Here is a 27,228-nt window from a genome sequence, read left to right on the forward strand (position 1 = left end):
GAAGATTTGATGACCCAAAGTTGTGAAACTTATACAACCTTTTGGAATCATCAGCAAGACCAGTAGCTAGAATCTGTTTAGGATCTTTTAGATCCTTGATTACAACATCATGAGGTGAAAATTCAACAATTTTACCTTCACCTGAATGAGTTATCTGATAGACAGATAGAAGGTTGCAGGATAAGGTTGGAACACATAATACATCATTAAACTGACCATTGTCTAGATGAACAGTTCCAGTCCCTACAACATTAAGAGATCTATCATCACCAATATATATATTTTTCGTGTTACAATCATTTAAAGAAGAAAACATGGCTTGGTTTTTGGCCATGTGACAAGAGGCTCCAGAATCAATGAGCCACTCATGAGAATGAGAAGAAGAAGAAGATACATTTAATGCATAACCAGACTGAGATGATTGATAATGACATGCAGAAAGTGCCATTCCAGAAGTTGAAGTTGAAGTAGGCTCCACATGGATGTTATGTTTCTTCATTGCGGCTTCCAAGGCTTCCATCTTCTTAAAGCATTTAGATTCTAAGTGGCCATCTCGATTACAAAAGTTACAATGTCTATCAGTCTTCTTCCATTTGTTTTTATTGGTCTTATCATTTTGCGGAAATGATCTTTCATTTTGAGGCTGAGATGGTTTAGGACCATTCTTTTGAGGATATGACTTCTTAGGATTCTTTGAATTTGGTTGCTGCTGGGCGGCTAACGCTTTCGTGGAAGAGTTTCCAAGATTAAGAAGACCAAGGTGTAAGAGTTTTTCTTGTTCTCTTATTAAGGAATCACAAAAGGAGTCAAAGGAAGGGGCCTTGTAGTCTTGTCCTTGACAAATGAAAGCTTCTCTTGTAGAATGGAAAGTGGAAACAAATACAGAGTAGGCTGGTCCCAATTTAGTAAGGATGGAATAAATAAGGTTACCATCGTCTTTCTTAACTTTAACACCTTCCAGGAGATATCTAAGGTTCTTGAATTTGGACAAGAAATCTTCAATGCAAGAAAAATTATTAGGATCCAAAGTAAGCAGCTCATTTTCAAGTTGATGGGCTCTAATTTCATTTTTAATCCCAAAAACTTTAGCAAGTTTTTCTAATGCTTCATGAGGAGTCTCAAGTTCTGCAATGTGGAATCTAAGATCAGGAGAAATAGACATCCCTATCAAACCTCGTGCTTGATCTTGTCTATTTTCCCATTTTGCCGCCTTGTCTTCATCTTTTGGTTTCTTCTCTTGGTCTGTGGCTATTCTGAAGAGACCTTTACTTCTAAGTAAATCTTCGATGTAGGCTACCCATTGGAAGTAGTTAGTGCTGTCAAGAATGACTTGGCATGGGCTTTCCATTTAAAAAAAAAACTGAAGCTGAAGATGCTGAAAGTAAGTGTTCCAATGGATAGATCTCGAAAAAATAGGCGGTTTTAAAAAAAACGGCTCTGAAAAAGGCTTCCGGATGAAGAAGTTATGGCTTTTTGAAAAATAATTGTTGAAGTTGCCGGCAAAGGCGCGAATGTGCGGGAATGAAAAAAATCCGCCCCCACAAAATGGAGACTTGAACCCAAGACCTCTACTCTCTTAAAATAGCTTTGAACCAATTGATCTATACAAAAAATTTGAGAGAGAGAGAGAGAGGGGGGGGGGGACCTTGGTTTGCGTGCTTGCCTTGAGAAACCTCTTTTTCCCTACAAAACACAAAACACAAAACACAAAACCCAACACGAATATGCAAAGAAAAACGAACCTTGCGGCTCGAAGTTAGCTTTAGCCAAAAAAACTAGAAATTTTAAAAAAAATCTCAAAGTTAGCTTTAGCCGAAAAACTAAATATTTTTCTCAATGTTTCTGATTTTCCGAGATCACACTAAGGTGCAGGGAAAAGAGCATACGCATGAGAAAAATCCTTCCTTTCTGTTTCTGATTTGCCCAGATCGCACAGAGTCGCAGGGCAAAGAGCATACGCAGAAATGAAAGGTATAGATCCGGTTTAAAAAAAAAGGCTAAATAAACCGAAACTGAAATAAGCAGAGAGAAAATAACAGTAAACTGCAAAAAAAAACACTGTATACCTCCCGATCTGAAAAATGACGCAGCTAGGGCTACCGGAAACCTTTTCGCGTGAAACGAAAGGGGTTCCTCACTGGAACAGATGCTCCGAACGCAATAGAGCAGTCCTCTCGGCCCGAAAGCAGTCAGAAACTGCAGATCTAGGAAACGACAGCCACATGCAGTTCTACCGGCTTCAGATTTGGATCACCAACGGACGCGGCCCTCAAATAGCTCTGATACCATGTAGGAATTTACAGGGTAAGTTCCACAGAAAGAATACCAAAAGGACACTGCTCACAACCAGATCTCAAATCAATACACCAGTATTTTTGACGTGGTTAAAACCCTCAGAGTTTAAGGAGGGAAACAGTCCACGGCCTGTCCCAACGTGGGTACAACAGGCAATTTATTAATCAAAGAATGAAAATTTACATAATCTTCTCTCATGCACGGATTACCCGAACAATGACCCTCCATGCGCTTTAAATAGAACTCATGGACCAATCGGGTGTCAAGCCACGGATCAAGTGTCAGTAATACCGAGGTGAGAGTGAACCGTCGGATCACTACATATCGTGACCGTCGGATTGTAAGTTACAAAATGTACAACGGTAAAGAAACACACTTTACCTAACTCTATACTAGACCAAGTTGAACTTAACTATATCCTATGTGTCGGAATATCCTAACAGGATTGGGGTTTATGAAGGCTTCAACACATATATAATGTATTCTAACATTGAAAGGAATATAATGAAAATTAATCTGGTTTTCCTGGTTTTGGGTTCCAGGAGAAAATATTTGTGTATATTTTTTATGTTCTTGCCATCGTAATTTTTGCTGTTTTTAAGAATTTGTTTGTAGGTAATTTATGTACAAGGTTAAAACCTACATTAACGAGGTTGGAGGAATCCATGTCAGTATTATGTCTGATGGGAAGGACCCCACTAGTCTCGTGGGCCTTCAAGTCACCAGGATTTTAAAAGAATTAAGTGACGACAAGACCAATAGACCCTGATTCAACATGATGTGTACATGTGGACCCTATTTAAGCCAACGGCCTCGGCGTTTTGCCTTTTCACACAATGGTAATTTTTAACATGCTGAGTAACCTGATCTTCCACGAAAAGAGTACTTTTCAAACACCACATGGTGATGGCGTGGCAGTGCAACATGGTCTTCTAGTGATGACATGGCCCCATTTTTTTAACATCCCCTGGTTAACATTTCTCTCTTGTAAATAATTGTAATTCTTTAAAATGGTTGAGAGAGGGACACATATTCCATTGGTTGAGGTAGAAGGTTGCTTGAAGAACTGAAAATAATTAAATGTGTTGATTTTACATTAAATTCAACTTAAAGAAGGAAGGACTGGTCTAGGTGTCCTTCAACTCCAACCACAAGCAATAAAAGGACAAAATTAAAGACAAGCATGGGATGCACTACCAGGACATGGACTATTGTGAAAATCACGGAGAGCGAGGGGAATTAGTTGTTTTTTGGGGAAGAAAGGAGGGCATTCATTCTATCATTGATTCATACATGCTCTCTCTCATGTGTGGGTAGGAGGCATCTACATAGAACACAACGTTTAGAGTGGTTGTGTATGAACTCATAGCGGAAAGGGAACTCAAGTGTTTTATATCATTGAATTTAATCTTGGAAAAAGGGCACTAGCTGAGGAAATTTCTGAGTGAGGCTTGTTGGGTGATTTATTTTAGAGAGAGTGGCTTACCTATAACTCTAAAGAAACCATTGGAAGTTTGTGGATTTATGAACTTGTTGGATTTGGGAAGAGTCGCTTAGGTGTTGGTGAGGGTTGAAGAACCACTAGGAGTTGCGTTCAGGTTAAATCTCTAGTGCTTGAATCACTAATGAACCACCTCGAGAAGTGATTTATTTACCCATTATTAGCTTAACCACTAAAGAACCTTCCTTACATTGGACTCTCTTCTCTTGAAAGTAAGCTAAAGTTCTCTGTAGTGTGATGTGTTGGCATGGATGTGAATATTCTTCAACAATGTGATTGACAAGTGTGTAATTGGTGGATGAAGGAAGTGTGGCCTGGTGGCATCCTCTTTCAGCCATTTTTGTTGGTTAAAATATTAAAAAACACACCACCTCAAGCTTTGGAATTTGGCTTAGGGGTGACAACTACAAGTAATAGTGGTTGTAGCTTGTCTATGGTTGGGTGGAGAGCCAAAGTCCCACTCTCAGTTGCCAGACCTTGCATAAGATAAGTATTATCTTATGTTTGTGCTTGTGATTACCATATTGCCTCTATTAATTGCAAATAGGATAATGTCATGCTAATAATTGAGGAGTGTTAGTTATTGAATATATCAATTACATCAAATGTTGTGTTGGCCACGAGCCTGTAATGATGTTAATTTAAGGCTCAAGTGTGTGGTTCATGCCTGTAAATCGAATCTGGAATGAGTTTTCTTGTTTTCCCGTGAAATGTTGATGGAATGTTAAGTCCCTATAGGACTCTGGGCATTGCATGGATTCTTGTGAGTTGATAATTGCTCAGGAGTCTTATTGAAATTGAATGGGAAATTCCCTATTCTATTTATGTTTCCCACATAATTAGGTCTTGTTTTATTGTTATTAAGCTTAGAAATGATAACATAATGTATATGTACATATATGTTGGGAAAAAATCATGTGGGAAGCTCAGGAGAGATAGTTTAGCAGTGGGCCATATAAAAACCTTAAGAGTAATGGGTCGAGTCGTTGTTCTAGGCTAAAACCTTCACAGAATCATCGCAGCTAAGATATGGATTGAGTCCCTCAAGCGTGGCTTATAACTTATTATGGGCACAACCCATTAACATTGGCTGATGCTTTAGCTTTCAGCTCATATGACCCTCCACTGGTGAATGAGATCTCAAAATCTCATATCTCGGTGTTTTGGAGCCCAATACATTGTGTCTCCCTTTCGTTTCTTCTTAGGAAATTAGTTTTGAGATGATGCAATAGGAGCGAGGCTAAATGTGTATTTTAGCTGAGAATAGATTCTATCGAGAAAGGTTTCCTTCAAGGTTTTTCATTGAGGCGTTTTCTTTGAGATGTTGGAGTCTCAAGCCTCATGAGTTCCTGAAGTGCTACTCCACTCAAACCTCCTAAATTGTTTCCTCCGAGCAGAGTTTCTTCTAGAGTGACATGGTTGTAATGGGCCATTGCGCTTGCGTAAGAGAGAGTTGTTCATATGTATGACACCAAGTGGTAGTAATGGTGTTGGCTGGGACAACCATGAGGGCACCATGTGACAAATTGACAACATGACACTAAACTTTAAGTGGCCATAAATTCCGATCCAGAGGTCGAATCGAGACAAAATTTATATTGTCAGAATTGTTTCGACGAGACGAACATATGAACTATTCCATATGAAGTTTTAAAGAAGTTAGAAATAGATCAAAATTTTTAGACCCCATTTCCACAATGCTACCTTGGATATCATGTCAACATAATAGTCACCTCCTTATAACCTGTGCTTTGTTGGGAATTAGGAAGGGTTGTGTTACACTTTTAATGGGCGAAACTTCTAATAGGAATAACTTTCTATCCGAGACTCAAATCGAGGTAAACACGAAGGTGGTGTTTATTTTAAGATTTGAAAACTTTAAGAAAATAGGTTGTTGTAACCCCATCTTCATAATAGAACTTGGAGATTGGGTCAAATATGTATCCCTCCCATACCCCGAGATAACTGAAGGGGGTGGGAGGTGGTTACACTTTAGTGAAAATAAGAATGAGTCTAGGGCTATTTCCTGGTTAGTAGAGTCATAGGTTGCCTCTAATAAGTTTTTTAGTAAATATATTGAAAACAACTCCCTTTGCCTTCAACAACTCTTCCAATTCTTTGCTTTTTTGGATTGACTCCTCCTTGGGTCCCAATAAGTGATTCATTATGATCCTCTCACTATGAAGTGATATTTTTAATATTGTACCACTGCTCCAGTTGATTTACACCATGTAATACCCCTCATAGCTAAGGGCTTCACTACTTGGTTAGCCTTCAGAGTAATAACAATCATATTGAAATCTCCTACATAGTTAATGAAAACAATATGTGCCCATTATACATATTAACCTAGAAATGTTAGATGTAGAGAACTTAGGGTTTTTGGGCAAGAAAACATTTGTTCATGTAACCAATCTTGAAGATAGAGAGTTGGTCAAGATAACATCCACAAGTTGAGCATGAGAGTATTGGGTTGGTTATGGGCATGAAACCTTAGGTATTTTGGTGGGAAAACTCTAGGTAGCTAAGCGGGACAATAGTTTAGGGTTGTAGGGCTATGATAAAAGAGTTTTCATGAGCTTTAGTTACTTGAAAAATTACCATATTTTGACTTAAATTTTGCCTTAAAAGCATCACAAGTGAGAGAATAACTTGAGGGAATCATCATGACTTGAGTCTAGGGAGGTGCTCTAGAACTGTGTTAATGCCCAATGTAGTTCTATAGACTTAGACAAAGGATTTGTGGAGTGTTACATTGAAGGGGAGGGGAGCGGGAGGGGGGCAGAGAATGAGCTTAAGAGTGACCTTTTGAGGTTGTAGCGTTGAGAAGGGGGCCAAGAGAGCACTATAGAGACCGAGAGGGGAAGAAAACTTGACTGTAGCACTAAATTAAGGTCCATTGTAGCGCTATGGTGTTGGGACAAGGGTTAGTACTACTCTATAGTGGCTTGAATAAGCAATAAATTTGAGAAAACATGACAAAATAAGGTTTTTTTGGAGTGTTATAGCGTTGGGTAAAGGCTTAATGTAACACTACAGGAGGACTAAAAGGAAAAAATCTTCCAAGGAAACTCAAGTTGAAAACTTCTCTAAGGGTCACCTTATTAGTGTTGGACGATGTTTTTGTACTGCTAGAATGGTCAACAAGACTTCGTTAGACTCATAAAATTTCGTCCATTGTTCGAAGTCATTGGAGGGTTGGTCATAACTCACAAGTGGTGGTAAGGTGACTTCTGAACTTACGTGAAGAGGTGGGCCCCTCAATTATCTCTAAACACAAGGCACTGATATGAATGAGGAGGGTTGTTATAGCAACTGCAATAGAACCATTGCATCCTCCTTCTCAAAAAATAAATAACAAAAAATTCACATTTAAAAAAATAAAAATAAAAACAAAAAGTGATATATCTAAAAATTAATGTTTTTTCAAGGATAAAAATAGATTCCAACTTCTCTATGGAACTTTTTCTCGATATAAATTTCCATTTTTATTTTTATTTGAAAAAAATAAAATAAAAAAAATAAGATAGTAAGCATGTACGTCTTCATAAATTAAATATTGAAATTGTTGCGTAAAGAGATGCCTGTCCCACACGCAAAGAATTTCATATTTACGGTTAAAAATAATTTTGAAAAGATACGAAGAGAAGGCTGTGGCGATCCGTGTGATGGGAGGGGAGGATCGCGATCGCAGCCATCGATTAGGTGTGAAAACGGACGGTGGAGACGCGTCGGCGCGAAATTGAAATTTGAAATCTTTAACGACACTTTTGCGGTGGTGACTATAAAAGGGAAAAGGGGCGGGAGGGCAACAACACAGTCTGAGTTGTGAATTTTATTTGATTGAATTTGTGTGGGCAGAGCAGAGGAAGAGAAAAAGAAATGGCGAGAACGAAACAGACTGCTCGTAAATCAACAGGGGGGAAGGCGCCAAGGAAGCAGCTGGCAACAAAGGCAGCTCGGAAGTCTGCTCCGGCGACAGGAGGAGTGAAGAAGCCTCACAGGTTCAGGCCGGGTACTGTTGCCCTTCGTGAGATTCGAAAGTACCAGAAGAGCACAGAGCTGCTGATAAGAAAGTTGCCATTCCAGCGCCTGGTAAGGGAGATCGCCCAGGACTTCAAGACAGATTTGAGGTTCCAGTCGTCAGCGGTAGCCGCACTGCAAGAAGCGGCAGAGGCATATCTGGTTGGGCTGTTTGAGGACACCAACCTGTGTGCCATTCATGCCAAGAGGGTCACCATCATGCCCAAAGATATCCAGCTCGCTCGCCGTATCCGTGGAGAGAGGGCATAAACTTTTTAGCTGGTCCTATGGGAACCAGTCAGTGTAATCATATCAATGACCATAATTCTCTTCATAAAATTTGTTCACTCTCTTGGTGCAGAGATGCCAGCTGTTCCAGAGGATCACAGGAACATACATGCTTTTACAATCGCAATTTTAACATTTCTGTACCTTTTCTTTATACATGTGTAATTTTGGAATGGTAAATGAATGAATTATGAAGATTTGGATTTCACTTTTTGGTCACTTCCTCTGAAATAATTAGCTCCAAGAGTTGGAAAATTTGGGATTGTTTCTCGTTTTTTTTCACATGCTATGGTTATGGTGATGTGGTATAGCTTGATTTAATTTGTTTTAAATCATGTATGAATAGCATGTCAATATTATGTTTTACTTTGGTTTATATTGTTATTTTCATTGGACTGTGAAAGTCTTTGTTACATGTTATTATCTTTGTTTCTCTTTATTCGTCATGTGATTCAACAATTATGTTTCGCTATTTGTTAAAATTTAACTATGTTAATAGGATATAGATTTCAAGTTATGTAAGGTTGAAGCAAATGTTATGTAGGTTTGGAGCGGAAATAATGCAGAGTTGTTTTTGGTGTTATTATACAAGTTTTGATATATATATATATATATATATATATATATATATATATATATATATATATATATATATATATATATATATATATATATATATGATGTTCTCTTACTTTTCTAGATTAACAAAGTTGCAATTGCATTATGTAATTTATCTTTGCTATTCAAAGTGGGTTTTTAATAAAAGTTGAAATCTTTCTCACCCATTTCAATGGAGACATTGTTAATGTGCAAATAAATTTGTTGCAATTATATTATTAATTTAGAGTTATGTTTATATTTTCAATTGTAAAGATGAAGATGATGATGATATGTGATGATGTCAAAGTGGTTCCATTGACAATGCTTTTGTACATGGTAGTTGATTTCTTATAATTTGTTGTTGCCTAAGATCACAAGTATCAAAAGTGGTACCTTATAGATTGAAAGAGTCTAGATGTTTGCATGGATGTCCTTGGAATATTGATTTCCTTAATTGTCCATTGTAGGAAGATGAGGAAGACCAAAAATTGTTGGTTGAAATCCATGATAAAAAAGAATTAGAAATTGATGATCAACTTGCGCTTGGAAACAATGTTTCTTGAGGGGATATTGTGGAAGGAATGTAGGGAATTGGATTTAGAATGAAAGTTGTGCTTTCAAAGCACAAGTTGTAACATTCTAAAATAAAGAAAACCCTTACAAAATGTGTGGGGGGAAGGTAGTTGTAATGGATTCATGGTTTGATAAGCTCTTGCAAACACTAAATCTTATTTACTATGTTGTGACTCCCACTCCTATGTTGTTTTGCTTTATTATGGAACCAAATACAATAGAATGAATGAAGCTTCTTTTTCTCTTAGTGGCCTAGTTACAACATAACTTGATAGTTAATTAGGGTTAATAGGAAAGAACCCAAAAGGAATCTAATGTGGATCTAACCATCCTCTTGCTTTATGTTGGAGATTGGTCCGCTCCAATGACAAGAGGTATTCTTGATGATGAACCACATTAGTTGGTTTGAAATGTATCAACAAATGTTTCTTGATGTGATTATTACCAATTTTTTTCTTCTTAGAAACTAGATATGGATCATAGAAGCCTAAACTCTATCAATGAAAATATTGTTATAATAATGCCCTTTAATTAATGATAGGCTAGATTATGAATGAAATAATGTTTTAAGAAAACATAGGTGGTAAGACTTATAAGTGAAACATATTAAATAAATAAATTTTTAATGATAAAAATGAAAACTCCAAATATGCATCATGATCCATACATAACATGAATGTTAGAAATGAAATTAAAATTTAAATAACAAAAAAAGGGAAACAACAAAAGTTAGAATGTGTTGGTGTATATATATCCAATTGAAATATGCAATAAAATCATATGATATCATGTATTTATATCATTTCTATCTACAATGATAAATTGGAATTTCAACTTAACAAATATATTAATCAAATCATGTATGAAGAGTTAACAATATGATCATGTCATATCATCATTAATCATTCATGTATGTTGATAAAATAAGATTAAGTAAAGAATGACGAAGGAAACATTGCAAGAAAATAGGGATTTGGTTAAGTATTGGCACGTGCTTGTCTAGGAAGTAGTGAGATAGATAAAGATAGTGTAAAGGTTGTTGGGGCTTGAGCAAAGTATTGTAATATTTTCATATTTTTTTACTAATGCAATATAAGGATAGCATGGGTTTTTTGCTTTGGCTTTCCCTAGGAAATCACTATGTAATGTGTTGATTGAATCTTTTATCTTGTATGCTTTGTGATTTCATGATTGTTTAATTGTTTCCATTGATGAGTAGAGTAGATTCAAGTCTTTTATTTTCGTAAATTACATTTTGCAATTTGAATCTACAAGGAATTTCTACATATCTCCAAGTGATTGTGTTTTAAAATAGAATTCACTTTGGGTAATCTTTAAAAATTTACTTTAATATATTAAATTTTTATTCTTATCACTTTACTATGTGTTTATGGATCATGTTTATTCCTATCACTTTAGAGTCATATTGGGCTACAATAAAACCTCAATTCTCCAAACCAAGACCCATTGATAAGAATGGCCTTGTGAGTTGATTCCTTTAATTTTTATAATTTGAAATCATTGAGAAAATAATATAATGATCCAATATGGATCATACCTCCCCATTTTGGGAGGATTTTGATCCCTAAAATCTTTTTTCAAATAAGGTGAGAGTTTTTCCTCTAGCTTCTACTTGGAGTACTGTTTGGTTTTGCCTCGAAGTTGTCCTTTCAACCCATTTTGCCAAAGGTCATGCTACCCAAGTTTTATAGTTTTGGATGTCTTATGCAAAATTGTATTCTCTATTAACTCTTCTTTGGCATTTGGAGATAAGTCCTATAGAAGGTAGGACCTACTCTTCTTGATCCAACATGGTAGACTTAAAGAGTCTAGATTCCCTACCGAGTAAATGCACATGTATGGGGGTAGATTGAATTTGTAGGCATTATCTCTCATCTTTTTTTATTATCTCACAAGGATCATATTTTAGAGATATTATATTTCTTACTAGGACCTTGTAGCCTCTTTTTGTTCAACAGTAACCATACTTTGTCCCCCACTTTGAATGACTTCTCTTTCTTGTGTTGATCATGCCTAGCCTTATACTATTCTTGTGACTTATACTACTCTTTCTAACCTCAACACTTTATCTATTTGATAGTTGAGCTTTGATTCATAGATAGTCTCCCCACACTTTAAAATTCTTTAATAGACTTCATACTTAGATTGTTTAGTACTCAACTCCACAAACTTCTTCGCTCTCCTTCACTACGTTAGATATTCACTTTATTGCTTACCAAAATCCCTTCTTACAACTAGATTGAGTTATTTATAGTCAATTGCTTGATGAAGAGCGACACATCATATAAATAACTTGATTAGGGATGACATGGTGTCTTGGAGCCCATTAATAGGGGTTAATACTATGAGCCCCCAAAAACCATGGGCTTTCCTAACATTGGTGTTGAAAACTTCGAACATTAAGTTTTGTTGTGTGTGCGAAGGGAAAATCTCAAATTTCACCATTGCTTGTAATAGCGCTCTAAACCACAAAATAAGCATTTATCTCCAAGAGTTAAATCATTGAGCACTGACAACCACGTGCTGTGAACATCAATCATCTTGATACCCATCTACCCTTTCTTATGAATGGACAAACTTTCCAAATACCAACAAATAACATTTTCCCCATCACACTGGGACATTGCATATTGTAGTGTTCAAGTATTGTTATCATTTCTTGGTACTCAATACTCTAGTAGATTGGACCATGGAAAAACACATCCCTTGCACAAAATTATGACAGGTTGGAACCATGACCATCCATACCGGGATTCTCCTCCATTTTTTTCCTTGGAAAAAATGTATTTCCATTCGTAAAATTGAAAGAAAATACATTTTTCATATACACACATAAGTGTCCATTCACTAGGATTTTGCTCATATCCTATATTGGCATATAAACAAAAGTGAAAAAAAATAGAGAAAAGTGTTATTGTTCTATCTTAAAAGGACATACATTTGTTGTACACCAACAAAAAAATAAGATGTTTGTTGTACACTAATGAAAAAATATGATATGTAATAATGTTGTTAAGCACCAACCATTTTTATAGTGACAAAAAGATATGTTGTAATATATTTACAATTAAGTGTTGAAAAGTATATAAGAGCAAAAACCAGAGATATTATGAATTAGAGAATTAAACATGATCAACAAGAAGGTTATCATCCATAAAAGGTCTGTAAAAAAACTTATAGTGCTCTGCCCCAATCGACTCTATCATTTGCCATAACCCCCAATCTATGTGCAAGCCTTTCTTAGAAAGCTTGTGAGCAATCCCATTACTATGACACCTTTGTTACCTTTCACCTTTATAAATGTGGTAAATATTTTGAAAAAAAATGGGTTGAGTAAAGGGACATAGATTCCAAAGTCTAGGGGGATTATTTGCTTCAGTTGTTGTTGTTGTTGTTTTAGTTATCTAGGGTGGTTGACAGGTGTGCAACAAGGGTTGAACAACCACATCACCATTCAGGGGTCCACCCATTAGTGATTGGAGACATGAAGGTGTGAGCTGGCCACTCACTAGAACAAAAAATGACATACTGTAAAAAAAGGCAAATAAACTACTTGATGGCAACACAAACAATAGGAAGGGGGATACACATTAGGTAGAGAAGTGTTGGATAGGAGGCAAGTTGCTTCTTCCCAGTCAATTCTTACATTTGGGGAATATAAGGAGATTAGGGAACAAGAATCAGAGTTCGATCTTTCTATTTCTAATTCCAATCACCTAAACTCAAGTATGTGCAAATCACCGACAAAGAACTTGTTTTACCAGGGCCATGCATTTCTGAAGGAGGTTTCCCTAATGTTGACCCCCAATAATGTACATGCTAGAATCAAAACCAAGTTCCCTGACTTGCTAAAAAGCTATTGCCAAGTTGAAGTTATCTTTCTCAAATTCAAATGGTGAGTTAAACTTGGCATGGATTTGAATCCTCCTTCAGGCATTGACATTGATATAGGCCTTTTCTTTCCCACGAAAGATAGATTGCTTATGGTGAAATTAAATGTCGTGGAAGCACCATTGGTGGATAATTCTAAGGGTGCTAAGAGATGTGAGAATAACATATCTCAGCAAAAAATAGAGGATCCCGATGATTGAGAGAGAAATTCGTACATCGCAAAATATATGCGTTGAAGGGAATAGTAGCACAGAGAGTTAGGGGAAATTTTGAAAAAGGTATGTAGAGGAAAGAGTGTATTGAAAGTGACATTAATGCAGGCAAATTGGGGAAAGAAGTGGAGAGATAGAGATATTGGAGCTACATGATCCATTGATTCATTTGCCCACTAATTGTTGCAAGGAATACATGGCTAATGGAACTAGGGAGAATTTGATCAGTGGATGTGTAAGGGAAAAATAGGCCTATAACAACTATCATGGAGCTTGTAAAAATGAACTAGCAAATGGTAGTGATAAAATGAATTGATATGCAGTGTGCTACGAGACGCCTGTGTGTATTCCATAGTTGAGGAATAACAATGCAAAGAGGATAGAGATCCAAATTTTCATTATCACAAGACACGGGACTGAAATCACACATCGATTGAGCATGGGAACTATAGAATTTCTCTCAGGTGAGGAACAAGGAGCTCTCAGATTCCCCTTTGACGAGAGTGTGGAGATGGTCTTCTCCATATTCCCTTGACAACCACGATGGAGGCTTGTTTCCTTGGATTAGTGGTAAGAGAATTATGAAGTCTCCTATGCTTGGTATTTTGGTTGTTATGATGGATTTTGGACTCCCAAAGTTGGGTGGAATCATTGTGCATTATGTTGACTGAGGGTGGAGACAAAGGTCTCTGGATTCCCTCATGTTTGATTGGGGGCAAAGGTGATTGTTCCTCTAGAGTCCCTAATTTAGCTAGAAATGTTGGTTTCATCCCTTGGACGATCCTCCTCAACTTTGGAATTTGGCTCGGGGGTGATTGGGTTGTAAGAGAGGCCACATTGCAACCTAATCTACGGTTGGGTGGAGAGTCGCAATCCCAACTCAGTTTCTCATCATATGCTTGAGATACGTATCCATTGATGTCATGTTTGTATTTTTGGAATTGGTTTATATGAAAATTCACTATGTGAAATATGCTTGCTTGTGGGATTGGAGTGCTCATGTTATGATGGTACTTAGATTGTTGATGGAGTGGTCTATGGTTGCATAACATAGTATTGATGAATGCATATATTAGTGTTTTTGTTTTCAACGTTAAGTGTGGCTATGACTATTGACTAGGACTAAGATGCCTGCATAAATGAATTTTTGTGTAATGCTACAAACCATGGATTGTATCCTTACTATATGTGTATATAAATAAAAATATATGAAGTCCTATAGATTGTGTTTACAAGGTTGTAATGAGGGTGATCAAAACTATGGAAGGATCAACTAAATGTTCTCTTGAAGTTGAGAATGGTCAATTGATTGAGGAGGCCAGTGCAAGTTGCAAGGATTCCTCTTAATTTCTAGAACTAGTTTCTTCAAGGTTTAGTCAACCCTATTTTATCGTTGTTTTCACAATGTTTAGTCAATCCTATTTTGCTGGTATTAACTCCTAGTCATCTAGTCCCGCACATCCTCTCTTTGGTTTTAATGCCTTGTTCATTTAGTATGAGCTTGTGGCTCACTCTCAATTCATATGGTGGTCTTGCAGAGGTCAAATCCAAACCCATTAATGTCAATAAGCTTGATTTTGACATAATTAAGGAATCAATTAAACGAGTAGTTGTTCAAATTTTAAACATATCTCTGAGACTGTTGTCAACAGGGCCAAATCATAATTAATCTCCCTAGATCTGTTTTAACTGAGTTTCACAAATTAATTGTGTTGCACATCAATGTTATCCCACCATTGTGTCCTATTTGTTGCCATATTTCTTTATTTATATTATGATCGTTGAAATTCACTTAAGGCTTACCGTACAACTGATTGGAAATGTTAGAGGATTTGTTATGTTCTGGTATGTGATAAGTTGAGAAGGGAAAAACTCCATGTTGGTTATGTCATAGGTGCATTTTATTTCTAGAGTGAAAGATCATGTATAAACGTACCAACTGTGGTTTTAAGAAATTATAGCACGCATGAGGTAGACTTGCAATTAGCTAGAAATATTGTAGAAATTTTGAATAATAAACACTTATTCACATAGATTATCCCGATTATACACTATTGCGGAATGCATACACAATACATAATCTCCAGTACGTTGATCATCAATTTAGCAGTATCAAAAACAATGAAACATCAATCGCATGCACACATTAACACAGTATGTAACCCGGGAAAGCTTACAGCTGAAAACCCCACACTATCTGTATATTAATGATTGAGAACATGTAACAATACATAGTACAATACTCCTCACAAGTACTCGGTACTATCTCCACCTCTTACACACAAAACTAGCTCAGATCCGAACAAGTCACAGGTTCAAATCTTCTCCACTGCTTTGCCTGCCTCTATTGCACAATACCAAGTGAAAATCACGTGAGCACAGGCTATTTCACTGGGCATATACTGCGCAATCCTCATGGGCATACTCAATCCATTGATTGTGCAAGATCTCATGCACAACTATAGTCACAACTGATAGCAATCTCAACCTCTAACACCTGTCTCCACTGGACTGTACATGCACTGAGTTAACTGATGTATTCTTCAGTTGCATTATGAGTTAATAATTAGTGAATTAATTTAATCAATTAATTCACATCACTCATCGCTAATCTATTTGCAGTTAGACTAATTACAACTAGTTTAACCAAGTCAAACTGAACACAACTCCATCAACTCCACAATCAACTCCACAGAACATGCAATAGCTCAACTGACCCACAAGAAAAGCGTATTTCCTTATGACAGCTGCATGTGCCACATCTGTAACTCAAACTGAAGTGCTCCAAGAGGATAAGATAATGTTTATAGTCTAAATATTATTATGAGACAATAATATTTGACTTTTCTATTTTTAGCCTGGCAGTCTAAAAATAGACTTTGATCACTCCGCTGTGAACCAGAAATAGAAGTCCATCTATTTTTCCCAACATGACCAATCATCCATAAACAACATCCTGCAACTCATAGACCATGATCCATATGTCTAAAAATAGACATAGTCTAAAAATAGACTTTGCGCCATAATTTGCCTGCGGGCCCACTTAGTGAAGGCGACTCCTTTCCACTAAGCTCCATCATCTTGTTGCATTCTCAACACTCCCTCTCAACAAGATATGGATTATCAGCAACCCCTATCCTGCCTCGGTGGTATTCGAATTTGCTCCTGGTGAGTGCCTTCGTCAAGATATCAGCATCCTGATCCTCTGTTGGAATGTATGAAAGTAACATGATTCTCCGCTGCACACAATCTCTGATATGATGGTACCTGATGTCAATGTGCTTAGATCTATCATGAAATACAGGATTAGCCGAGAGTTTAATGCAACTATGGTTATCACAGTAAATCACAGTAGGCTCCAAGTAAGAACCGAACAAACCGACCAGGATCTTCCTCATCCATATAGCCTCGCATGCAGCCAAACTTGCTGCCATATACTCGGCCTCTGCTGAACTGAGTGCCACGGATCTCTGCTTCCTTTTGTACCAAGAAACTACTGTCGACCCGATACTGAAGACCCCTCCTGATGTGCTCTTTCTGTCCGTTGGGCTCCCTGCCTAATCTGCATCTGTGAAGCCACATAGCTTCACCTCATCCTCCTGTCTGTACCACAATCCATATCCCGATGTGCCTCTCAAATAACGCAATACATGCTTGCCCACCTTCCAGAAGAGCTTGGTAGGCTTAACCATAGCTTGTGAAAGCTGGTTAACAGCATAGCATATATCGGGTCGTGTATTGACCAGATACATAAGCGACCCCACCAACTGTCGATAAACAGTGGCATCCACTTCTTCTGCCGAAGTGGCATCCTCCTTCCTCCAACCTCCAAGAAGAGGAGTATCAACAGGCTTGCAGCCATGCATGTTGAACTTCTCCAGTATCTCCCGAGCATACTTACCCTGAGAAACAAATAGTCCATCATTGCGCTGCGAAATTTCCAATCCCAGGAAATAATGAAGGAGGCCCAAATCCTTCATCTCAAACTCCTTAGCAAGATCATCCTTGCATGAAAGTATCAACAGCTCATCACCTGTTAGAATCAAATCATCTACATAAAGTACAATGATAAGCAACTTACCCTCTACCACAATTTGGTATAGGTTAGGATCCGCCTCACTCTTGGAGAATCCAAGTCCGGTGAAATAGCTGTCTATCCGTGTGTACCAAGCACGTGGTGCTTGTTTCAACCCATACAACGCTCTCTTGAGCCTGCACACATGCGAATCACTGCTGAAGATCTCAAAACCTTTAGGATGCTCAATGTACACCTCCTCCTCAATGACTCCGTTGAGGAACACAGTCTTCACATCCGTCTGATGAATGTGCTACCCCATCTGCGCCGAGAGAGCAAGAATCGTCCGTATGGAAGAATACCTTGCGATAGGTGCAAAGGTCTCCTCATAATCGATCCCCTCTATCTGTGAAAAGCCTCGAGCAACAAATCTTACCTTGTACTTCTCCACACTCCCGTCAGCTGCTTGCTTAACTTTGTAGATCCATCTCGAACCCACCACTGATTTCCCTTCCGGTCTAGGAACAATCTCCCATGCACTGTTTCTGACAATTGAATCATACTCTTCCACCATGGCGTCTACCCATGCGGGATCCTCCACAACTTCCTCGAAAGAGGATGGCTCAGTCACAACACATTTGCTCATAAGAGCCATGTATCCAATGTACCGATCAGGTGACTGTCTCTGCCTACATTGGGCTGTAGGTGGTCCTACAACTTTCTCTGCATCTTGAGCCAGTCGCTCAGCTTCTGTCAAGCGCTTTCACCCTCTGATGGTTGGCATTGCATGAGTTGTCTCTTCCACTCCATGAACTTCGTCCTGTGGCTGATCCACATCCTGAAGCTCATCTTTAGGAACTAATAGCTCCTCATCTGCAAGCAAGTGTGGCTCCCTCTCAAGTGAACACTTCATGGCTTTCTCCTCCTAAAATTTTATATCCCGTCGCACAACAGTCTTACCACTGTCTGGCAAATACACACGATAGTTGTGGGGCGTATCAGTGTACCCCACAAATATCCCAACCTCTGCGGTCGGCTCCAACTTCTTCCTGGCATCCTTCGTCACATGCATGTAAACGTTAGCACCAAAAATCCTCAAATGAGAAAGATCAGGCTTCTTACCAGAATAAGCCTCCTCGGGTGTACTCATGCCAAGTATCCTGTGAGGACAACGGTTCTGCACATAAACTGTTATATTGCATGCTTCCACCCACAAGTGAAGGGGTAGGCCCTGATCATGCAACATCGCCCGTGCAGCACCCACGATCGTTCTGTTCTTCCGCTCAGCAACCCCGTTCTGCTGTGGGTTATGGGGAGCTATGAGCTCTCTTCGAATCCCTTCTGCACTGCAGAAATCTTTGAACTCGCCAGAGATGTATTCACCACCATTGTCGCTCCTCAGAGCCTTCACCTTCTTCCCCGACTCCTTCTCGACCAGTGCTTTGAACTCGCAGAACTTTGAGCATGTCTCGCTCTTCTTCTGCATGAAGAAGATCTAGCACTTACGAGAGAAATCATCAACAAAAATCACATAATACCCGTGTTTTGCTGTTGAAGCTACTGAGAAAGGTCCACACACGTCTGTGTGAATTCTCTCAAGGATCGTCATGGTGTGAATATCCTTCTCGTGAAAGGTGGCTTTCACAAAATTTCCCAAAGTACACCCCTTGCACTGATCTGACTGCGCAAGAGTGCCTTTAGGAAGCCCTGTAGTGATCTGCTGCAGTATCTTCAAGGCTCCATGGTGAAGGTGACCCAATCTCCTGTGCCACAGCTCGCCATCATCCCGGCTCACCAATCCTTTTGCCTTGCATGCCATTGCTGCGCATCCATCTACATGCAACTGATAAAGGTTCCTCACTCGAACCCCTATCTTCCGGGTTTCTCCAGTTGTCTTACTGCGCAGGAAAGCCTTTCCCTCGCTGAAAACAACATCATATCCCTTGTCTTCTAACATCGCCACAGAGATAAGATTCTTCTTCAATCCTGGAACATGCATCACTTCCTTCAAATCGAAGGGTTTACCAGACTCCCTCTCAAAGGAAATGGTACCGATACCGGTCGCACTGTATCTACCATCATCGCCCATCTTGATGTGCACTCCAAGATCTTTGTCCTCCAGATCAGAAAACAAATCTTGATCTCCTGTCATGTGAAAAGACGCACCACTGTCCAAGAACCACACTGATCCCATCACACTTGAAACCAAGCATGTGATCAATGAAAAATCAAGCTCAAACTGTGAGGCTAGAGCCTCTCCTGCTGCAGATCCAGCAGCTTGCTTGTTCTTCTTCTTCTGCGGACAATTAGTGGCATAGTGTCCGTGCTGGTGACAGTGAAAGCACTTCACCTTGGACATGTCCTGCTTCTTGCCTTTCGCACCAGACTGAGAAGCTTTCTTGTTCTTCCCCTTCTTTGCTTTGGCAGTCAAAGCGCAATTTTCTTCATCAGTTCCCTTTGATGAAGATCCGTCCCTAATATTCCGCCCGATCTCCTCCTGCACAAGATTTGACCAAAGTCTCTCCCATCCTGGCAATTTCTCCCGACCATTGACAGAGTCCTGATAGGAATGCCAACTCTTCGGAAGACCAAGGAGAGCCAAGCTCACCAAGTCGTCATTATCGACAGTCACCCCCACACTTCCCAGTTCATCTCGACATTGAGTGAACTTTGTGAGATACTTGGGCATACTGTCTCCCTTCTCACATTTGATGTTTCTGAGTTTATCCTTGAGCGCCAGCTTCCTCTGATCGCTCTTGCTTTGGAATAGATCTGTCAACGCTTTCCACATCAAGTATGGAGAAGCCTTTCCATGCAGGCTGGACACAATGTGATCCTTCACGCTCTCTAACAGAATCCTTCAACACTTTTCTGTCTTCTTTTGCCAAGCATCAACTTGAGTAGCATCAGTAGGCTTTGGGACATCAGCCTCTATGAAATCCTTCAGCCCATTATCATCCAACACTGCCTCCATCCTGTCCTTCCATGCAATATAGTTTGAGCTGCCCTGAAGAGCATACTCCAATCGCAATCCGTTGAAAGACAATGCCACGTTGATACCAAGAAAACACTGCTGCAAATTCGAATTCCACTAGCTCCAAACTCAACCGCCTCGGATCTAAGATTCGTGAGAAAAAAGTATTTCTCGTACAGAGATTGACTGTATGGGCTTTTACCGGATATCTCACCTTCCAAAGGAAGGATGAATCCAGAGGCTACCTGGCCCGATTACAGACTCTGCCTGAAGAAATAAGATGTAAACACTTTCTGAATAATAGATCTGATGATCAACAGCTCCGATACCATGTAGAAATTTTGAATAATAAACACTTATTCACAGATATTATCCCGATTATACACTATTGCGGAATACATACACAATACATAATCTCCTCTACGTTGATCATCAATTTAGCAGCATCAAAAACAATGAAACATCAATCGCATGCACGCATTAACACAGTATGTAACCCGGGGAAAACTTACAGCTGAAAACCCCACACTATCTGTATATTAATGATTGAGAACATGTAACAATACATAGTACAATACTCCTCACAAGTACTCAGTACTATCTCCACCTGTTACACACAAAACTAGCTCAGATCCGAACAAGTCACAGGTTCAAATCTTCTCCACTGCTTTGCCTACCTCTATTGCACAATACCAAGTGAAAATCACATGAGCACAGGCTATTTCATTGGGCATATACTGCGCAATCCTCATGGGCATACTCAATCCATTGATTGTGCAAGATCTCATGCACAACTATAGTCACAACTGATAGCAATCTCAACCTCTAACACCTGTCTCCACTGAACTGTACATGCACTGAGTTAACTGATGTATTCTTCAGTTGCATTATGAGTTAATAATTAGTGAATTAATTTAATCAATTAATTCACATCACTCATCACTAGTCTATTTGCAGTTAGACTAATTACAACTAGTTTAACCAAGTCAAACTGAACACAACTCCATCAACTCCACAGAACTCACATGCATGAGTTCTAACTGATGTCCTGCATGCAATAGCTCAACTGACCCACAAGAAAAGCGTATTTCCTTCTAACAGCTGCATGTGCCACATCTGCAGCTCAAACTGAAGTGCTCCAAGAGGATAAGATAATGTTTATCGTCTAAATATTATTATAAGACAATAATATTTGACTTTTCTATTTTTAGCCTGGCAGTCTAAAAATAGACTTTGATCACTCTGCTGTGAACTAGAAATAGAAGTCCATCTATTTTTCCCAACATGACCAATCATCCATAAATAGCATCCTGCAACTCATAGACCATGATCCATATGTCTAAAAATAGATTTTGCGCCATAATTTGCCTGCGGGCCCACTTAGTGAAGGCGACTCCTTTCCACTAAGCTCCATCATCTTGTTGCATTCTCAACAAATATGAACAATAATAAGGGCAATGGAAGCAAGTATGACTTGTTTTGAGATAATTTTAGTGCTCGTAGTCACCTGCACTTAGTATGTAGAAGAAAAAATCAATATAGGTGACTTGGCGACCTTTCATTGTTGAACACCCAAATTCTTGAGAATGCTCACCTATAGCAAATTGCCTTTCATACAATTTTCAAGCTCTCATTATTTTATTATTGCTAAGTCTTCTCATCTTTAGTGAATTTTTGAAGTTTGATTTTAGCCATTTCCATGGTAAGAGGGTGACTTCTTTGTATTATCTATGAGCACCAAGTGAGTTGCCACGCAGTGGTGTTTGCATTCTAGGTCGAGGAAGCACCCAATGTATATGGAGCCTTTCATATGGTATAGAAGGGGTTACTTCATAACGATTTAAGGAGAATAAATGGTAGCATATTGGCTAATGGTATGACAAATAAGGGAAAGATGATGGCAAATCTCTCCAACACCTTAGGTTCTCTTATTAAGGCCTATTCTTCTTTGATGACTTGTCAATCAACTAATTTTTACTTAATTTCCCTTACGTTGCTAGTTTGATAAAATTTTATGATGTCATATGTCTTTATTTTCTTTTTCCAAATGTCCTTGTTTCAATTGTCGCTACCTTACTACTGTGGGCATATTTTTCATTGTTTGCATGTCAAACAAGTTGGGCTCTCTCTATGCCAGATGGGGGTGATCATAATGGGGTCCAGTTGGCGACACATCAGATCGTGGATCTAGAGGGGCCTCCACGTGCCACACGATTGCAATGAAGTGTCATTGGGACCTGTAACCTGTTCCTCACGAGCAATGCTTAATGCCACATAGGGACATGCAGGTGGTCATTCGCAAGTGTTGGGCGATGAGGAGAGCATGGGAGAGAAAGAGTTGTGGTTTGTTAGCGTCTTGGCTCCCGATGTGGCTTGGGGTAGTAGAACAGGACGAGAACATCAAATGTGACTAGGGGGAGAACTGGAACCTGCTTAAAGCTTGGCCATGGGTTCCGGGGGAAGAGTTCTATGTCCGACGTGAAGGATTATTTTGTTTTGGGCCTGGAACACATGGTTTGGGAGCAGACACAAAGCTTTCCTCAGTCTGGCTCTATCTCTGGTTCGAGGAAGATTCATTGGAGCATAAGTTAGCTAGGGAGAGCGTCTTTAGGTGCCATATTTGGAGTGGTTCGTGCTTAGCATACCCTGGGACCAGGGGTGTGCCTTCCTACTTCTTTGCAGGTTGTGGTTACTGTGCTAGTGTTTAGGACTTAGGGCTCTTCGGATCTGGTATTGTAAGTGGAATTTCATTTCAACATAGTCAATTCATAATTGTGTGGTTTGTTTCTCAGGACAGGCAGCACGCTCCCCATGGTGGTGCGACTGATGGTGGTGGTGTTGGTTGTATGCCTCGACAACGAGGAAGTGTTCGTAGGGGGGGTGCCGGCCCACGAATGGACAAACGCTAGCAGCATGGAGAGCCCAACTTGGACTTTGAGTCGATTGAGAGCTGCCACTCCGATGCGGACATAGCCATGTCCCCAGGTCACTCCCCGGGCCACGTAGAAGCTCCAGTCACCTTGGAGTCCATCGCGGCCTAGCTAAACAACATCCAACTCAACATTGATACACTGAAGGAGCAAAGGTATGATGATAGGAATGAATTGGTTGCTTATGTCAATGACCTCCAACATATGAAGAATGAGACCCTAGACGTTGTAGAAGGTCTTTGACGTTAGCTATGATGCACAAATGACCATATTTGTGGCGTGGAGACTCGTGTGAAACACATAGATTATACGCACAAACGTGCTGCTTTCTTTACTACACCTCCTGCGTTTCCCCCTAACCCCCCTCCTTAATGTGTATTTTCAAGATATGTATTTTTGCTCTTTTTGTGCCGACAATAACCAAAGACACCAATTGTCTTGGATTCTCTTGTTTAGAGCAAGGCTTGTGCTAGCTCTTAAGCCTATGACATTGTATTTTGTTGCAGTGGTGATGTATTTTGTTGACACTTATGCTATGATAATACAATGCATGTTTTTTTGAACGACAAAAAAAAAGGTTGGGCTCTCTCTATATTGTTGATTCGAGTCTTCCTGCATACTTCAACATGACATGTTCCTCACCTTTTGGTCTCTATAACTTGATTATGGACTGGTAGGAACTCTAAGGTGCATTCCTAAGACCAAATTTTAAATTCTTGACCTAAATATTTGCCAACTAATTTTCAATTTCTTTCATAGCACACAGTAGAGATTATATCTCACAACCTTTTGAAATTCTAATTCTTGCGATTTGGTGATGCCAAGTCAAAGAAGTGTGTCTATTGTAGATTAAAATTGTCCCACTACAACAATGTGGATCCTTCCATGTTACATAATATGATCTATGTATTTGGCTCCACAAATTTAATTTCTACATTTTGTCTAACTAGAATTTTTTGTTGGTTAGCTGCAATGTGACTTCCACCCAAGTTGGTGTCAAGTTCCAAAAGTGCTGTTTGGTCGCATCGAAGAGGAATTTCTAGAAGTATTAGAAGGGTGGTTTCATGTATTTTCTTCTATTATGCAACTTTATTTGTGTAAGTACACTGAACTTCTCTTCCACACATGCTTGTACATCTACACAAATATGTTGCATATGGTGAACTTGTCCTTGAAGGTTTTCATTTCTCCCTGCAAATTCTTTGCCCTACTTAGCTGTAAATTTTGGCTCAACACTGCCATATAACCTTCTATTACTAGGTGGCTTAGGATTTATAAGGTTTTCTTAATAGTGGAATATTGATTCCTCAACCAAACCATTTATTTTTTTTGCAATGCATTGTGATTTTCTTTGCTGGGACATGAATCAATTTTTCATTTAATGTGTGTGCATGTGTTACTCCATTCACATAACTAACAAATTTTGGAAAATAGTATATGCATAAAAATACAATGAAAAGATGTCAGATAAAAATAGTAATGATAATACAATTCTATTAACTGCACACTGAGTCTCGATTTAACATAGTGACGACCTATGGTTATGTAAGGGGATGTGTTACAAAGTGGTATTAGAGCTCTTAGGTTCAACACTTGGACCTGATGGGTTATATCACAAGAGGAATGAAGATTAAGGGCCTAAAATTTTGATGTGTCCACAACTTAAAATTAGTTGTCAGTTTTCCCTACTTAGGATATATATTGGATGTCACCCTAGACAACTAGAAGGATGGAAGGACAAGTTTTTCATTCACTATTTTGTCCATAGTATACACCAGAGGTAGTTTCCTTGGAACAAGATATTGATCTTGATAGATACAATTTGTACTGGCATTGTATTGTAGCAAAATGAAGTAAACCGCCTGTTTTTTTACTCCTTTTTATAGCAGTCTTGAGTGATATGTGGAGGTTAGATGCCTCTCTGATTTTTAACTTTTGATGTAGGGTCAAAACCATAACAATGAGTTAAGTTGATGATGGTTTTATTATTGTTGGCTACCAAAAGGATTTGAGCATAATTTTATTACAATCCCTACAATATAGTTGCAAGATACAAAAAGGTATATGATCATTGCATAAATTGTCGGATTGGTGCTTGCATGGTGATGCAAAAGCACATTTGGCATATGAATCATAGTCTGAGGTATTTGATATTCAGCAAGCTAAATTCCATGGCTAAAGTTTGTTGGTGCCTTGAACACAAGAATGCATGCAATGTTTTGATTACAACTAATAGATGGAATTTAAATTGTGGAGAAGAGTTGTAGCACTCTTGATTATTTGAGTTGGTTATTGTATGCAATAGGAAATGCAAATAGAGGTAAGTGATGAGTCCCATCAATAGGTACATTTTGAAGATTAATATGCCATCCTCTTGCCTTAAAACTATCCTTCTCTTGCATTAATTCACTTTTTTCGTTATATTATGCTTGGTAAGAGGAGTAAAATGTGTGTCATAGTATGTGGCCTAATGTGGTTTAATTGCAGGAAAATGAAGCATTTTTAGGCTATTACTATGCAGGGGCTTAATGGAGACAACTAGGAGAGAATATAGGGGGTTTGTACACCTCAACTCCCTAAACTCGGCTTGAGATCACCATATCCTCTCTCACCAGTTTGAGTTCAATGGCAACTGAGTGACTCCTAGTCCAAGTGAAGATCAAGAAGGACAAGATCCACCATTTTTGAGATAAAAGAGGGAACCATTCCTACTTTCAAGGGAGATGCTTCAACTTCCATTTTTGTATAGATAAACTAGGAGAAGAGCTCATTAAGATTCAAAATTTTTGTTCATCTAGGTGTAGCTATTGAGCTCCAAGAATTGACATTGTTATTTTCAACTGTTATGTGATGTATTAGACCTGCACTTTTTTTGATAATGAGAAGTTGGATTTTAAGTTGCATATGAGTTAGTTCCATAGGTTTGAGACCCTTGGGTATGGGCACAACCCAGAGGCTTTGGACCCTCTTCTTGTACTAATGTTTCTTCTTGATTCCAAGCAATTCATAGTTTCTTTCATTTCAATAAAAATTAACCTATAAAATCCCATGGCTGCAGCCTCTACATCACCTCTCTTGTGGGAGAATGAGTGGAAGGATTCACAAACACAACCCAAGATGATTTTGTTTATGATTTCTTGGAAGCAGAATAGTGTTAGTTTTCATGTTTCACATTTTCTTTCTACAGTATTAGAAGTTAGTTTAGTGATTAGATCAGTGGTATTGCATGAATTAGATGTCATTTAAATTCAACTCATCTTTCCCATCATAAGTATTTCATTTTGTAAATGACAAATGGATGCATGCATGTGATTAATTGTAGGGTTGATTAATTTGTAGGGAAGGTCACCTTCACCACTTCCATCCTAAGCTCTTTCATATTCCCCTTCCACCTCCAAACTCTGTCCCAAGAACCTTGTTATATAAGCTATTATGCCTAGGTCACCGAGAGCACTCATTCTAATGCAAGAAAATCCTCTGAGAGGTCCTGAGCTTGGCTAGGGGATCAAATCAATCTCCTTTCATTTTCTTCAACTACTATTACCCTCTCCATACCCTCAAGCCCATGTTTCCATCCTCAAAAACCACTCGGATGCCCTCCTGTAGCAAACTTGTAGCAACCTTTTTCTTCACTAGTTTTGACCTACACTGCAACTTTGACTTAGCATAGATTCATAATGACCCCCAACTGTGATAATATGATCAGGAAAAGCTCCAAGGCCACTCCAAACCTTCCTTGTCTTAACTAAAAAAATAAAGTATGGTTAGTCTCTTTATCATGCAAGTAGGTTATTGATTTATGAGAAAGTATGAACAAGGTAGATGGTACTTGCAATTATGAATGATAATTTGATGAATTATGCAAGATAAATTAATTTCCTTTATGCAAGTAGATGAGGTAATTT

General features: G+C 38.7%; 1 protein-coding gene across 1 annotated transcript; it reads left to right on the plus strand.

The window, feature by feature from the left end:
- The first annotated feature begins 7,616 nt into the window (after positions 1–7,616).
- On the plus strand, positions 7,617–8,315 carry LOC149229477 (histone H3.2). The gene has a single exon (XM_089375839.1). The coding sequence runs from the start codon at positions 7,679–7,681 to the stop codon at positions 8,087–8,089; it is 411 nt and encodes a 136-aa protein (XP_089231965.1). The 5' UTR covers positions 7,617–7,678; the 3' UTR covers positions 8,090–8,315.
- The last annotated feature ends 18,913 nt before the right edge of the window (positions 8,316–27,228 follow it).

Source organism: Pinus tabuliformis, chromosome J (assembly GCF_031772625.1).
Source record: "Pinus tabuliformis cultivar Carrire ecotype Pingquan chromosome J, CPIR1, whole genome shotgun sequence".
Taxonomy (NCBI): Eukaryota; Viridiplantae; Streptophyta; class Pinopsida; order Pinales; family Pinaceae; genus Pinus; species Pinus tabuliformis.

Coding starts and splice junctions, on each gene's coding strand:
- LOC149229477 (XM_089375839.1), top strand. CDS start 7,679: ATGGCGAGAACGAAACAGACTGCTCGTAAATCAACAGGGGGGAAGGCG.